This window comes from Pyrenophora tritici-repentis, chromosome 2, assembly GCF_003171515.1.
Source record: "Pyrenophora tritici-repentis strain M4 chromosome 2, whole genome shotgun sequence".
NCBI classification, from domain to species: Eukaryota; Fungi; Ascomycota; class Dothideomycetes; order Pleosporales; family Pleosporaceae; genus Pyrenophora; species Pyrenophora tritici-repentis.
The window spans coordinates 2,253,978-2,269,691 of NC_089391.1; the positions used below are offsets into that span (position 1 = coordinate 2,253,978).

General features: G+C 50.7%; 8 protein-coding genes across 8 annotated transcripts; 5 read left to right on the forward strand and 3 right to left on the reverse strand.

Moving 5' to 3' along the window:
- Positions 1 to 644: 644 nt before the first annotated feature.
- Positions 645 to 1,394, forward strand: PtrM4_063140 (uncharacterized protein; the record flags this gene model as incomplete). The annotated part of the gene is made up of 4 exons (XM_066105610.1): positions 645 to 720; positions 782 to 805; positions 1,088 to 1,241; positions 1,328 to 1,394. 4 exons carry the CDS (start codon positions 645 to 647, stop codon positions 1,392 to 1,394), a joined length of 321 nt encoding a protein of 106 aa, XP_065964237.1.
- Positions 1,395 to 1,764: 370 nt separating this feature from the next.
- Positions 1,765 to 2,340, forward strand: PtrM4_063150 (SrfB, protein conserved in bacteria, putative virulence factor; the record flags this gene model as incomplete). The annotated part of the gene is made up of 1 exon (XM_001933038.2): positions 1,765 to 2,340. One exon carries the CDS (start codon positions 1,765 to 1,767, stop codon positions 2,338 to 2,340), a length of 576 nt encoding a protein of 191 aa, XP_001933073.2.
- Positions 2,341 to 3,313: 973 nt separating this feature from the next.
- Positions 3,314 to 5,868, reverse strand: PtrM4_063160 (C6 zinc finger domain containing protein; the record flags this gene model as incomplete). The annotated part of the gene is made up of 2 exons (XM_066105611.1): positions 3,314 to 5,272; positions 5,350 to 5,868. The coding sequence occupies 2 exons, from the start codon at positions 5,866 to 5,868 to the stop codon at positions 3,314 to 3,316; spliced, it is 2,478 nt and encodes an 825-aa protein (XP_065964238.1).
- A 1,431-nt stretch (positions 5,869 to 7,299) lies between these two features.
- On the forward strand, positions 7,300 to 7,530 carry PtrM4_063170 (uncharacterized protein; the record flags this gene model as incomplete). Its single annotated transcript, XM_066105612.1, has 1 exon — positions 7,300 to 7,530. One exon carries the CDS (start codon positions 7,300 to 7,302, stop codon positions 7,528 to 7,530), a length of 231 nt encoding a protein of 76 aa, XP_065964239.1.
- A 278-nt stretch (positions 7,531 to 7,808) lies between these two features.
- On the forward strand, positions 7,809 to 8,816 carry PtrM4_063180 (Glyco-hydro-7 multi-domain protein; the record flags this gene model as incomplete). Its single annotated transcript, XM_001933040.2, has 2 exons — positions 7,809 to 8,015; positions 8,070 to 8,816. The coding sequence occupies 2 exons, from the start codon at positions 7,809 to 7,811 to the stop codon at positions 8,814 to 8,816; spliced, it is 954 nt and encodes a 317-aa protein (XP_001933075.2).
- Positions 8,817 to 9,225: 409 nt separating this feature from the next.
- On the reverse strand, positions 9,226 to 10,292 carry PtrM4_063190 (uncharacterized protein; the record flags this gene model as incomplete). The annotated part of the gene is made up of 3 exons (XM_001933041.1): positions 9,226 to 9,362; positions 9,426 to 9,607; positions 9,661 to 10,292. The coding sequence occupies 3 exons, from the start codon at positions 10,290 to 10,292 to the stop codon at positions 9,226 to 9,228; spliced, it is 951 nt and encodes a 316-aa protein (XP_001933076.1).
- Positions 10,293 to 10,679: 387 nt separating this feature from the next.
- On the reverse strand, positions 10,680 to 11,097 carry PtrM4_063200 (uncharacterized protein; the record flags this gene model as incomplete). The annotated part of the gene is made up of 2 exons (XM_001933042.1): positions 10,680 to 10,695; positions 10,757 to 11,097. 2 exons carry the CDS (start codon positions 11,095 to 11,097, stop codon positions 10,680 to 10,682), a joined length of 357 nt encoding a protein of 118 aa, XP_001933077.1.
- Positions 11,098 to 13,788: 2,691 nt separating this feature from the next.
- On the forward strand, positions 13,789 to 14,565 carry PtrM4_063210 (uncharacterized protein; the record flags this gene model as incomplete). Its single annotated transcript, XM_066105613.1, has 2 exons — positions 13,789 to 14,079; positions 14,134 to 14,565. The coding sequence occupies 2 exons, from the start codon at positions 13,789 to 13,791 to the stop codon at positions 14,563 to 14,565; spliced, it is 723 nt and encodes a 240-aa protein (XP_065964240.1).
- Positions 14,566 to 15,714: the final 1,149 nt, after the last annotated feature.

The window sequence follows — 15,714 nt, forward strand, 5'->3', positions numbered from 1 at the left end:
ACCTGTTTTGTGACAGGAAAACTGGGTATGAGACAAGAGCGATCCAGAGAAAACTTCGTCGTGTCCATGACGCCTCCCGGAAATAATACACAAATCTATGCAAATCATTACCGCACGTAAGTAAGCGCGCTTTCTATGCAGGTTTACGGCCGGACCAATGAGATGCGAGCTCTGGCACTCTACCCCACCACGGCTCACACGTCGTGTCTTCCAGTAGTCGGCAGATAAGTGTAAGGTGGCTTGCATGGCTTGCACGGGCATGTGCTCTGAAGCTGCGGTAGAGGTGCACATATCATCGTTATCTGGTGCGAGCTTATCAGTGTGGTCAACCATGACGTCGCGTCTGCATCCACGACCACCACCATCAAACCTCCAACATAACGGGCCTTTCTTCTGCTCCAAGTTTAAATTTCAAATTCTATGATCCCACTGAACAACAAAAGCCATATTCGCTGTTCTCTTGTCTTGCAACTCTGTTGGTTTCCAGCATCAATCCTGTGCACAATTAGATTGCTTGTATCATCCTTTGCTTGTAGCAAACATACTGCCCATATACGCAGTGTCTATCTCATGTTCGATAAGGACCATTCATTTCACCCTGTTCCTACTCTCATCCAACAAATTCCAGCCTGACATCATACAACATGTCAAACAATACGGGTTCTAAATCATCAGATGACGGTAATCGAAATAATACAAACTGCACAGGATGCAAGAACTGTACGCTATCCTTGTATAGGTGTTATTTCGAGTCAGAGCTGACTTTGCGTCATTAATGCAGGCCAGAATTGTACGGACTGTAAAAGTGAGTACTCAGCTCGTTCTGTTCCACTCGCCAATCTTAGCAACTCCCTTTCTCTCGGGACGTTAACCGTATTCTTTTGTCGTTTCCTAAGGAATTGTCGTTTCTTAGGCTGTTCGGTGAAGAAAATACGTTGTGTGTTTCTTGAAATAAATCCGGTGTCCCGAGGCAACATTATATCTTCCATCTCATCGTGGGAATGATCCACGGATTACCCCACCAATTCCTTTGAACTCAATTCTCGGCTGTTTCTCAAATAGAAGCTGGCTTCTAACCATGGGACAGACTGCACAGAATGTCGGAACTGCACGGGCTGCGATGATTGCACCTCTTGCGAGAACTGCACGTTTTGCAAAAGCAGCAGCAGATGCAGCAATTGCACTAGCTGCAGGGATTGCGAGGAATGCCGGAACTGCACGTCTTGCGCTGATTGTAAAAAGTACGTTGAACCCAGGATACATCAATTTACTGATAACTACGAGATGAATCAAGTCGACTTTACAGAAAAGATACTGACCTACACAGCTGCACCAATTGTACGGATTGCACTGGGCTGAAGAATGGAAATAATCAGGTTGGTGTACACGAATAGCTGGCAAGTAAAAGGTCGGACATTTGATCAGATAGGGCGAAACATAATTTCCAAGACGTTATTCACGCAACTCGTGACCCCCTTAGGCTACTCTTAGTGGCAATACAACCTTACAAGCAAGTATTAAACATTGCCCTCAAGAATCCATTATTGTTCGTTCGACTTCGAGTTTTGCCGGCGCCCTCTAGGATTTCACAGTGCCATCAAGGCGTGTAATGCGCTGTGTAAGACATTGCCAGCGGGTCAACAACCAAACACGGTAAGTCATTCATTAAAAACGTAGCGGAACTGTTTCATTTTGTCGCAAACACTGTATTATACACTCGAAAGTCACTTCGAGCATTTACTTACTACTATAGGCTTTCCCCTCATGTCTTCCACAAATCACCCTCAGAAACCCAGCGACAAGCAACTCAGCAACCGGAAATGTTTCATTATGGGCCTTTCGAAATGCATGACACCCCCGCAATCCCAGCGTATTATGGCCCTACGGCCAGTGAACGACTTTGCGCCGCGTCTGGTGCCCAACGACAAGAAACGCAAAGCAGCCTCCAAGACTACGACGAAGCCTACAGACCGAACTATACTTCTTGCAAAGTCCGACAACCCTGCGATTCCAGATGTGGTTCTTCAGCCTGCGGCGCCACGTGAGATGGGAATGAAGGTAGAGGATCGTCTCTTCGACCGGCGTGGCTCAGAATTCGTTTTGCGCAAGTCGAAAAGCTGGGGTCAGTGCAGCACTTCCACCCGCTCAGCGGCTGGTGGTCCTGAGCCGCCTTCGCACGAAAAAACGGCGGAGGTTCACAAGGAGCCCTCGAAAGCTCAGACAGGTGCATCTGACAACACCAAGCGCGATGCGGAAGATCAGGATATGGATAAGGAACTGGATGCAACATCTCAATTTGACTATTGTGCATATATGGCTGGAATAAATAGCAAAGATTAGAGCCGGCAGTAGAGCTAGGTGCCTAAAGTGTCATTTCCACTTGTAGTTAGATCATGTAAGAAACTATTGCCCTCTGTCTCGCTGTCAAACCTGCTCTCTTGGCGTATAAACACTGAACCGAGTCAAGGCAGCAATCACCTACAGCCTTGCTTTGAAAATTTCGAAGCCCCCCTCACCTCCACTAGCGCCTCACATAAAAGCTCTTACTCTGACTTGCGGTCTCTCTAAACCAAACACCCAAACACTCAAGGCAGTCGCTATGATTACCCTCCTCAACTTCTTGTCCAGTATTCCCCAATCCATCTAGCGAAAGATGCTGGCTCTGTAAGTGTGAACGGTCTGTAGGTACTGTATTCCAGCTACCTATGTCGAGTCGAGTCTGTCCTACCGGCCTTACCACCGTCATAACCCAGCCTATCCTGGAAACCATACCCTATCCACCGTTTACAACTACACTCAAATGACTCAGCACGACTCTCTGACTCTTAGAGCGAACGCGCACACTACACCAACTTCATCACCGCAGACAGTCTGCCCAAAGACCTAGAAGGAATGAGCATTTCGCCGGCGCTACACAAGAAAAACTCGAACACCTCAAAGGTCTCCCAGAATTGAGAGTGACCCCACCCGAAGATGGCAACAGGAAACCTGGATGGGGGGAGGGTGGCAAGAAGGTCAGGATAGTGAGACGTCTGCTTGCGCTTTTCAAGAGGAAGAGCAAGGCAGGCAGGAAGAAGGCGGTGAAGGAGAACACCTGGATGTCAAAGGAAAATAACAACAAATAGTGGCGGAGCAAAAACTGAGCAGCCACGTGGAAAAGGATAGGAATTTTAATGGGTTTCACACAACCATCACGCTCAACCATGACTGTCCCCTTGATAATGTGAGCTAGAATTCGCCGAAGCAAGTATCAGATTGAATGTGCTTCTCATTGATGGCCACTTATAAGTGTCAAATACTGCTGAGGCGTACATTAAAAGTCGCCGCCGAGGTCAAATGCCCAAAAGTCCGGAAACGCCCAACCGTTCATATCCACCGGCATATCTTGCAGAGAGTCGGTGTATCCATTCAGATCTCCCGAGCCATTGCCAGCACCGAGGCCCATTCCAACACCAGCCATAGGCATAAAGCCACAGTTTCCACCCGTATGCGGTTCCTCCCTTGCCTCATCTCCCCCATTGAACCCGCCGGTGTCTACATCTGTCCCCTTGCTTCCCGCTGACGACACGCTTGCTATTGTGTCGCGTAGAGACGAGGCTAGACTGTTTTCCGGATCTTGCTGAAGAGCCAGTACCCTCAATGCAAGGTTTGTGAAGCCTTCAAGCGTCTTCCTGCATCGCGAGGGAATGTCGTCTTTGGCATTATTGATGTACGCGATCGAGGTTGCGGGTGACGGCTGAGATGGCAGCATGCTGACCGCGGCAGACATGAGCCCGTACTCCACGTATCCCGTACCCATGCGGAAGACCTTTTGTTCGAAGAGCTGCCTGGCGCGTTCTATGATCTCGATCGAAGACGTACATAGTAGCCTGACGACGAAGGGCTCTTCTGGGAACGTGACTAGATCGAGGGGTTTACTCGGTATCTTCCAGCGCTTGGCTATAGTCATATCTGCGATGTGACGCTGAGCACCTTTATCTTGCGTGTCTTGTGTGTCCATTAGGGGTGCAGACGACTTTGCTATGTTGCGAGCGCAATTGTGATACACGATCTGCGAAAGCGTCAGGCCGACTCGGATGACATCGTTGCGCATGTTGCTGAGAGCCAGGATGCCTCTCAACAATAAATCATCATGTATCGCAATGATGGAACTGCAGGTATCTATACAAGTCGTGAATGAGTACATGTAGCGATCATGTTTGTGAGCCAGTCTTGCATATGGCTTATGCAGCATGAGTAAATATTGTCGGAGTTGTAAACGGAGGAGCCCTGAAGGCAGTACAGCGGCCTCATCCTCCCACGTTGGAAGCACCAAGATTGCGGATCGTATCTGGCCGTCGAACTGTAACACATCGGCGTACTGAAGACCGCCAGAGGGGTTGTTGAGTAGCTGTGTGAGTTGTATGCGGAGTGGAAGCGATCTCACAGCCATGACAAGATAAGAGGCTGACGTAAAGTGCTCACTGGGCTGGCTTGTAGGTAGTTGCTGCGTATCACTCGAGAAGGCATCGTCGGAAAGGTTTGCAGGCGGTGCGGTGTCGTACGACAGCGCAGAGAGACCAGTGTGAAGACCAGATTCTACCGAGGACTGGAGCTCCAACTCCATGATCGTAGCCCATAATCGCCTTTTCATTTCCTCGTCAAATGCCGACGTTGCCTCGTGCCCTAGGGATGCAGCGTCGCGGTGCATACCAGATGCTAGCGAAAGCCGCAGGAGCTCGCCGGATGCAACCCAATCTTGCTTCATTTTAACGCTGTTGGCCCGCTTTGTGAGTAACGCCAAACATTGGATCTGGAAGAACTGCAGAGTAACACGCTTACGAGGCTGCTGGTTCATCCAGTTCTCGCATATGCTGAGGAGGTGGTTAGCGGCATGCCGGTCGGCAGTCGTATCCCCTATAAACATGTCATCTTTTGGTTCAAGGCATTTCGTGGCTGCAATGATCAAAACAAGTATGACGGCGAAGCTGACTTGAGGCTTGCTATTGTGATTGTCCTCCAAGAAGTCACTATATTCTCGCCAAAAAGTCGGCTCATGCAAGATTCTATAGCTCTTTTCCCACATCCCAAAGTAGACGACAGCCCGAGCTTCGACAATGCATTGTTCTGGTAGGGCTGCGAGGACCTCGGCATCTGCATCTTGGCATTTGGCGTTGCGTTCATTTGACAGCTTCTTCCTTCGATCTCGGAATTGCTTGAAATCAGTTTTGATGCGCAGGACGGATTGGTCCACAGTAAGTGCCTCAAATGTGAAAGCGTGCAGCTCGTGATACTAGGAAGAGGTCAGCTTCCATGCGATGGAGATGGAGATGGGCTATCGAGATTTACAGTGGAGATGGTACTCATCACACTGGTTGGTCCATGGAATTGAGACCTGAAGCCTTTGCTCCTGAACATGACCTCTTCCTTGAACTCCGGTTCATCGGCTACGACGTCTGAGTATTGTGATGACTTTTGAGTTCCAACTTGGACTGCCAGCCTCTGCTCGAGCATGGCTATCCGTCTCTCTTGCAACTGTATCTTCCACCGCAATACATCAGACGTGTCAGCGAGCGACTCGCCGTCTACAGGACGCGCCGCACTTGTAGAGGACGTGTCGTGCTCAGTCTGTGCGCCCGTGTTGGTACGTGTCTCTTGAACCAGTCGAGGGTCGTACGTGCATTCCTGACTTCTTCCGGTCTTTTCGCATCGCCCACACACCGGAAAGACGCGATCGCATTTCATCTTACGGCTGCGGCATGCGTAGCACGACAACACCTTGCGCTTCCTGCTGGTGCGCTGTTGTGGCGAGCCATGATGGTTTCCGGGCTCCTCAGGTGTATTCTCACGGGATCTATCGCTTATCCATTCGGCGCCTGGCGCAGACATGGCGAGCCGGGGTGATGAAGGTGCCCAGGTGATGAGGCTCGGAGCGCGCCGGACAAGCCGGACATGGCGGACTGCGCGCCGGGAACTCGGACATAAGACGGGATCAAAGACACCGGCAACTTTCCCGACGCCCGCCTCGCTTCACTACCTGCCCCTGTCTTTCATCCTCCACTTTCCGTCTTTTATCTCCCCTACCCCATGAGTTCTGATCAACGACTTGTCAGGTGACAATGTCGGGCGACTCTCGTAAAAGCCTCATCTTGAAGTGTAAATGAGCGGACGCCCACTCCGCCTTCGCTACCTCTTACGACTAGTAAATAGGCGAGAGTCCATGAAAGAGCTGTGGGAACGATATCATCAAGCCGACCATAACCACGGAAATTTCCATCACAACCAAATGCCGGCAGTCGTGAGACCCCCGTTAATTTGTGCAGGAGTACGGCCATTGGAAGTCCTTCAGTGCCAGAAGCGGGGAATCCTTGCTACCCCACAAGCAGAAACCGTTCATCACAACCACAGTTCTGCAGCCCTCTTCCAATTCGTCGGTTTGTATATTGATATCAGCGCAACCAACTCCTGATATGATTACCTTTTTTCCAGAATGACCAGGAGCCAGCTGTTACCGCAGCCCTCGGCGATATACTCTGAGGCTCAACAACGCATGCATCCGAGTGGTAAATTAGTTACACCGACTCCAGCATGTGTAGATAAGCACACCAAGATACTGATCTCACTGATCATGATGCCTGAGTGCCCGGAATCGAAGGGACGCATCACCTCAGAACCGCACCTAACGGATCTTGCGTGGTGAGTCGTAGCATCGGGCTTTACAATGCTCTTTCTCCCTAGACGACTAGGCAGGTGACCGCTGAGAGCTATATCACACCACCCACCACGTTTCTATGTGCAATTTCAAAACCCAGATCTCTGGAAACGTCCCATCCAGTTAGAGTACATCTATATTACTACGTGGCTACACAGAATGTGCAATGACTTCTAGAATTGAGATGGAATGTCATCTGGCAATCTATATCGCCCTCGGTATGGCCTGGTTATACCCAGGGCCTTACAAAGCGCTATATAGCGAATATCGGGGGCGATTACGGCGTCACAATGTAGATGGGCCAGTCAGCTTCGTGTTTCCTTTCATACGCGGTCCGATAGCACTATGTTTGCTTCTTTCTGGCCGGTTCTCGGTTCGTATACAAGTCTCATGAATATAACCAGAGCGATCGCCTTGGCTCCTAGACTATGTGTAGCTCACAAGTCATCAAAGGTTCAATCTATGGTCTATACATCTCATTTACTTGACCCCGTTTCTTCCGAACCCTGACAAGGGATAGACTAGAGCTGTTCAACTCTCGTAGTACATAAGTCCTGTGGGTCTAGCACGATCATGTTATTCATCGCAAAGGAACCACCGTCGACATCATGTATCGAACTATCGCCTCTGCAGCGCTTCTTTTCTCCGTGGCCCGCGGCCAGCTTGTCGGCACGCTGACAACGGAGACGCATCCAAATATGAGCTGGCAGTCATGCACCGCCAAAGGCAGCTGCACCACGAAGAATGGCAAGATCACACTCGACGCAAACTGGCGCTGGCTTCATCAAAAGAGTGGGCAAGTGATGGCCGTATCCCGACTTTTCCTCACGGCTAATTGATCATCAGATCCACCAACTGCTACAATGGCAACACGTGGGACACGACCGCCTGCCCTGACAACAAAGCCTGTGCGACCAACTGCGCGATCGATGGAGCTGACTACAGCGGCACATACGGAATCACAGCGAGTAGCAACTCTCTGAAGTTAAAGTTCATCACAAAGGGCTCTTACTCTACCAACATCGGGTCCCGTACATACCTCATGAAGGATGACAGCACATACGAGGTAAGTGTGGGGCTATCGCCACAGAAGTAGCAATTCCTGATCCATGCCCAGATGTTCAAATTCACCGGCAACCAAGAATTCACATTCGATGTCGATCTCTCCAATCTACCCTGTGGCTTCAACGGCGCGCTTTACTTTGTCTCTATGGATGCCGATGGTGGCATGAAGAAGTACTCAACAAACAAGGCGGGTGCCAAGTACGGTACTGGATACTGTGACGCTCAATGCCCCAGGGACTTGAAGTTCATCAACGGCGAGGTAAGGCAGACCAGTGTTCATGGATATCTTGTGCCATGCTAATAGTCGCTTCAGGGCAACGTCGAAGGCTGGCAACCATCCTCAAACGACAAGAACGCAGGTGTCGGTGGCTACGGCTCCTGCTGCGCAGAAATGGACATCTGGGAAGCAAACTCGGTCAGCACGGCCGTTACACCCCACTCCTGCTCAACAATCGAGCAGGCCCGCTGCTCAGGCGACACCTGCGGTGGAACCTATTCTGCTGACCGCTACGCCGGCACCTGCGACCCCGATGGTTGCGATTTCAACAGCTACCGCATGGGCGTCAAGGACTTCTACGGCAAAGGAAAGACTGTCGACACATCCAAGAAGTTCACCATCGTCACTCAATTCATCGGCACAGGCGACAACATGGAAATCAAGCGCTTCTACGTCCAAGGCGGCAAGACCATACCCCAGCCCGCATCCGCCATCCCCGGTGTCGACGGCAACTCCATCACGACCAAGTTCTGCGACCAGCAAAAGGCTGTCTTCGGCGACCGCTACACGTTCAAGGAGAAGGGTGGTATGGCAAACATGGCCAAGGCTCTCGCCAATGGTATGGTTCTCGTCATGAGTCTGTGGGATGACCACAACAGCAACATGCTCTGGCTTGACTCCACCTACCCAACTGACAAGAACCCCGACACTGATCTCGGAAGCGCACGAGGAGAGTGTGAGACTACCAGTGGTGCGCCTGCGGATGTTGAGAGCAAGTATCCTGATGCTACGGTTACTTACAGCAACATCAAGTTTGGTCCGCTCAACTCGACCTTTGGTTGAGAGATCCAGGCATGACTCGAGGACTGTGAATAGCATGGAGGAGAGAGGATGGCGGTGGAGAGGGAGGAGGAGAAGGGAATGATGGGTGTATATATGGATGGGCTTTGCCTGGAGGACTGTCTTGCTGTCCACGTCACTCGCTTCAATGAATACAAAGGATTATGGGTCTTAGTCTGTGTATAATTTCTTATGACCTTAGTCTTTTCAATTCTCATCTGCCTATATGTGTGTTCTTCTTCTATCAGCCACGATGGCGTGTTATTTTGTGTGAAGCATGCTAAATCTCAAGCCTATTCACGACGCTCTATCCGTAGTAAACGATATATCCGTATCCATGATCTAAGCAGTCTCCCATGTCTCCCTGTCCATGTTCGTTGCAAATAGTGTCTTCTTGTCGGTTTCGCCGTGTCTAGTCCATCCACATGTGAGGATATAGCTGCGGAGGGTAGAGTGCCTCCCTCAGATCCTGGAAGTCGAGGCCCTTGCTGCCGAGGTTGCCAGCCTCAATCGCCGCTTCGACAATGATCTCCCAGTCGAGCCGGTCCTCTGTGAATTGTTAGTACATTCAGTGTCCTTGCGCAAAAAGTATCCAGGGCAGACTGCGCTTACCGTAGACGACGAGCAAGCACTCCTGGGGACGGCGGTGGCTGCACAGGGTCTTTTCTGCAGGCACAACCCGCATGTGTGCTCGGCAGAAGTGGAAATGTTTGGCCCGGAAACATGCGACTTCGAACGTAGGTTGCGAGCATTGGATGTTGCTCTCCCCGTTACGTTTCTCCACGACAAAGCCACTTTATGCTGTTAGCCACTTTTCCTTTATCAAACTTGTCACTTGATAACTTACCAGGTCCTTAGGCGGTCTTCACGCTCATACCTCTTGTTTTCGGCGAGGATGGTCTCTATGACCATCGGAAGGTAGATGGCATTCTCCGTGCTCCCAAAGGTCGCTTGCTGTGCCTGGGCAGATGATGGAATGTAAGGAGCAGGTCGGAGGAGGGCAAGGTTGTGCCGGTTGTTGCTGATGTTGCTTTGAGGCTGGAGATGGCGGGTGTCCGAAAGTGAAGTTGAAGCAGTGTCATCGTGCGGTCGAATAGTACTGATTGAGGAGACTTCGCTGATGTTCGACCGAGAGAGCGAGTGTGACGGGGCAGGGGCGCCACATCCGATGGGCAGAGAAGCGCGAGGGTCCGATGCACCTCCACGGGCACCACCGCCGCTGCTGTATGCAGCTTGGGCCCGACCTGTGCCAATGGGCGGGAGCACGGCCGAGCCCAGTAACTGCCTCTGGTGCTGTTCTGCTTCTTCGAGGCGTCTTCCCAAGTTCTCAACTCGGAACTGACTAGCGACAGCGTGGGCCTGCATGGCATCGTGGTGATCAACAGCAGCAATGTACTCGCTACGGAGCTGCTGTATCTCCGCTGCCAGGGCCTGAAGCCGCTCTTGAACGCTTCTGTCGTGATGCTGTTGATTGGCCATATCGAATTATAGGCTAAGGCTATGGAGGGCGCGATGTATAAAGAATCAATGGAGAATAGAAAAGTGAGAGGTCATGCAGGAACCTTTATACCGAGCAGGTCAGGTAAAACACAGATTCCCTCGTGCACTTGGAGGCAAATTAGCGCACCATCACCAGACCTTGACGTCACTGACGCGTATGTTCAAGTGAGAGGGAAATTAAGCGGGTAAACAACGGTCACGAGTCAATTAAACAGATAGAGGGAAAGGGAAACTCTCCCATTCATTAGGAGGGCTCCTGACTGCCCAGAATTATTCTAGAGCTATCTATCCCTGGAACTCCACCGGAAAACATGTCAAACCTGTCAATCAGTCCGCCGCGAGCTGTCGGGGAAGCTCTCTTCCTCCTCAGGTTTCTATCGCACTGCCAGGAAAATTAGCCAATGTGAATAGAATTGTAGATCTTGTCATTAATTAAGACTTACTTGGCCTGGACCTCCTTGTGCTTAACAATGAAAGCTTCGAAACGGGCGAGGTCTTCCTCGAGCTCCGCAACGCGAGTCAAAATGCGAGTGTGGGGGTGGCCGCGCACATAACACGTCAGCTTGTCGGAGGCACGTCGAATGAGAAAAATCTTGATGTCAAATTTCTCCTTTGCCTCCTCGTTGAGAAACTTAACCTCGCCCTTAACCACCGCCCTAATGAGCTCGTGAACCTCCTGGACGTGACCTTCGGCACGACACACCTGGACGAGGTGACGACGTGAACGCACACTGTTCAAGAAGGGGATGAGGAAGAGAGGTGGTGGGTTGGATGGGGCTGTCATAGCTTTTTGTAGGTAGTTGACAAGGCTTAATGCAAAGGTAGATTCGTGTGTTATAGTTATGTTAAAAACTTTTTTGCCGGATAAAGCTGTACATGAGCGTAAGATCCCCCACAATCCATACTGCCTGGAATGGGCTAGCTTAATTTCTCTCACTCTCTTTGCGAGACCCTGCAGGCACCAGCTGTTTGCCCGCTGTTTTGCCGGGACAGCATCGCGTGTGGGCACGTGAACGCTAACAGCTAGCGCCTCGCCTGGGATATAAAAGCCTCTCCCCTCCCTTCCCTCTACTTCTTCGGCAGGACCGGCGCCAGTCCTATGGCTGTAGCTTCGGTGTTCATGACACTTATTAAAAGGACAAGGGACGTTAAGCAGGCGACAAATCAATTGTCGTTCTGTGTGCTCCTGTGTCCTACATTGACGGGCAAAGGCTTTAAGGAGGCGACACTTCTATTGTCGTTCTGTGTGCTCTCATGTCTTACATTTTATAGTATATGACTTGAACTTGGATCAATCATTTTCCCTCGTAGACTTTTACTTCCCTGTATTGGTGATACTTAGTGTTTTGTTTGCTTCTTTATGTTTTCATCACTCGTGATACCCTCTGCCTTGTCTCGTGTTGTCTACCACAGCATGGGCACACCTTAAAGTCCCAGGTGATGCGCTCCTGTCAGTTCTGATTGATTGCGAGCGTGTGTTATGTGGCCGCTGAAAGATTACAGCAATGCCTATATGATGGCCTCCGGCGCTCCCGAACGAGCAGAGAGGACAGTGAAGCCTCCAGTGTCCTTCAGCGCCGTAAGGCACACGATATCCTGCCTAGTTGTACGCCACAAAAGTATTATGAAGCTACGTAGCTCTATGCCACGGAATCGGAAGGCGTTGAACTGGTTCCTATTCTCCGATGTCTCGTCTTGCGCCCAACTGAACTACGCGCCCCATGCGTGAAGTCTTGACTCAGTCGGTGACTACTGTTTACAGTCAATTCTGGCTTGGAGAGGTGAACTCGTCGTGAAGGAAAGAAAATCAAGACACGTAGAATGTAGAATCGGATTACACGCTCGCTGGGCTGTGGTCGTTGGCCCTGGACCCAGGGATTTGGTTACCTAAGTGTCTTCTGACCGAAGAAGCGCCGTAAACCCAACGACGACATCTGGTCGTGATGGATTGCAAACAAGGTGGCGATTGCGATGGAAATAAATTTGGATGAATGGAGGGTGCACATGCTGCAGCTGCGGGTGACCACGCAGAGACTTTTCGCGCTGAACTTGGAGATGTCCAGCGCTGACAAGAAGGAAGGTCAGCAAGTGCGCAGCCATTTCCTCGTCACGATTAGAGAATTGATGCTTCCCGAGTCGTTTAATGATCGCATTGTTTCTCTATCTACCTGCCCAGGTGGTCAAAGACTGGAATGCCTACATAGCTGCCTTGCAAGCTGTGCACCGCACAAGGTGCTGAGTGTGACGCTTCATGGGGTAAGGACATCCCAGGTGCCATGTGGTGATGAGATGGTTCCTCCTCTTCTTTAGAAGCACCTTCTACACCTATCAGTGTCATAGATACGTCATGTAAACAGACTATTGTGATGGCCATATAAAAGGCCATCACCACAGCAGTACACACAGAAGATAGACATCAGCTTTTGCATAGCAATTTTCTCTCACTGCTTGGACTGTTACACTGAGCGCTTGGCTACCTAGGTATTCAGGACGAGGCAATTCCATGGTTGTCTCGATAGCTCCCCGTAGCTTTATCCTCGTGGCTATACCCCTTCTCCTGCCTCCTGATACCTCTCTGATCTCTTTTTGTGGTGTTGTCTTGGGTGCGATGCATTACAGCAGGCATGTCGACCTACCCCTTCTTGTATATGTCTTTAGGTGAAGACCCGTCAGGGGAAACTTTGCGGGCGCATCATCTTAGGAAGAGACATGTATCTTTGGGGCAACCCAGGTGGTGTCTGCGTCAATACCAAGGTGCGCAAACGCGACGGCTCTGTTGGTCTGTACAGAGCAGTTTCCACCTACCAGGGTGAAGGAGGCCTTGTGATCGCGAAGTCAGGGCACCAAGGCGCATGAGTTGCTGTAAGCTGCAGCCGGCGTAGTATAAGAACTTGAGAATGTTGGCCGCGTTTATGTACACATTGTGAATATTGTGGTAGAGGGATAGCCTCAATAGTCAGAAGAGAGGCTGCCGACCCGCAATCGGTAGAGAGTAGAGAACAAGAAGGTATCCGAACAATAAACGGTAGTATTAAGAATGGTGTACGATCACTGTCGAGCTCCTCTACGCGGAGTCGTCCTAAAATACTCAACCCTAGCGTCGATTACCTAACGCCGAACACGTGACAAGCTACTACACCACAATATATATAATAGTAGCCCTTTGAGCGGCCAGCGCTGTTACGGCGGCAGATGCCTTCACCCAAAGCGGGGTAAAGTAAACCAGTCTCATTGAAATCTCTGCTAAGATGCCCCTTCGCCATGACGGCCCGCAAGCTTATGTGAAATTCTTCTCTCACCTCGCAAACTGAGTGCTCCAGTAAGCAAGCTACCTACGCACACTATCGCCTCACTCGCTACCCTTCTGCCCGCTTCTCTCCTCCTCGATCGATCCCCGCCCACGCAATCTGTCCAATTTTCTTTGGCCACCCTTTCTAACTTTGCCTTCGCATTACCGCCACGACGTTCTGTAACAATGGTGCCCCCATCTCAGCCAATGTCCTCGCCTTCCTCACACGCTTTTGCATCAAGCTCAGGCACCGCCGAACAGTCCCACAGGTACACACGCACTGTGAGCGGCTTTGGTGACCGGCTTGCAGATGCTCGCAACCAGTCTGATTCGGTTTCCGCAGCGGCAATGGGTCCCTCATTCTCCAACGCTTACGCGCCGCCGATAAACATGCAACCCTATCCAAGCGCACTAGCGGTGCCGAACAACACGAAGATTACTTCTCCTGTTCTTCGCGCTGTGACACCTGGTTCTGAGGTAAGTTCACTACCAGATTCCTCCTCAATAGATCCTAAACTGACATATTCCAAGGCTAAAGACCGACTGCTCCTACTTGGCCCTCTACGTATAATCAGAAGCGCTGGCAAGCGGCTCAGCGAACAGGACCAAGCCCTCCTCAACATTTTTCTTGACAGTTACATGGCCGACAACCTTCACACCGTCGTGGAACGAGATATCTGCCTTCCGAACGTCGTGTATAAGATCCGTATACCTATGACAGACTCCAACTGGAAGAAGTACAATGAGATCCTAGCTGTCTTCGGCTTTGCCAACGCCGTGCACGAGATGCTCGCTCCAGGAGCACGCTCTTTTGATCAGTACAGTTACGCCATCGACGAGACCGTTGATTGGGCGCACGCCCAAGCCTGGGCTATCATGGTAACTAGGTTGAAGGGTGTTGACACGGAGAGGCTCGCCGGGGAAATCATAAAGCTTTGGGCGGACAAGCAGACTGGTCAGTGATTTCTCTCTGCCTGAAGGGAGTGCAGCAAGGGAACGAGCAACCCACTTGGTTTCTTTCTATTTGACGGGACTGCAGCTTCTCCAAGAGGCTTCTGAGCATAGAATCGAATACAAACATCTGCTTGAACCTACAGTATTCGTGCATTCCCTACCAGCGACAATGGCCTCTACTCTGCTCCATGGGGTTCCCTTGTGTCGGCCATAGGGCTTATCCCTTGGCTCCTCCTTAGGCAACCAGGCAGCCACCCATTTACCCACTAGTACCTTTACGGCCTAGCTCCTTCATTCTCTCCTCCCACTGCGTATATAGACCTCTTCCCGATAGCTCTAATACGACATGATTCTCCCCAACCTTAACGCCTGACACCTTGAGACCCTGAAGCCTATTGGCTCTTACCGGATATCCAAGATCTGAGTACTAATAAGAAGCCTAGAGATTACCGAGTTGAACACTGTATCTGCAGTACCGTGGGGCTCCAACTCACACCACACCAAAACCCCTACTATAATGCCCCCCAACCGTAAGCCTGAACGATGCACCCCTACTGAATCGATCGACCGACCGAACGAACGCGAAGGAAGGATATAACTTGCATGGTTGACAAGGAATCGGAGAATATACTACAGCAAAAAGACATAACATGCATAGCTAGCTGTGGATTGAAGAATATACTGCGGAGGGAGAGTAGGACTAGGCAGCCACTTCTCTGATGCAACGTCCACCGAGGAGGAACCCTCGTGCGGCGAGGTTCCAATCAATGCATATTAGAGTAGCCAGCCATAATAATGTATCTTGCCATTCCACATACGAACCAAGACATCGTGGCTGTGCGAGACAAGCTGCGCACAACACCAATTGACTTGCATAGAGGGATTATTGTATCGCATGACTAGACCCTCTCCGTCCTTTCTCGTCCATCGGCTCCTTAAGATATCGCAACTGAGGCGCCAAAGGCGAGACAGTAATGCCTGAAACAAGACACGCCTTTCTACCCTCGGCTTATCACAAAAACTCGCAATTTCGATCTAGTGTCGCATAGCTGACAGTACCGAAGGAACTCAAAGCGATAAGCCCGGCTACATTGCGAATAATCGCTGAAGAAAGGCGCGCCTGTATACCCTTGGCTCATTGAACGAACGCGATGTCCT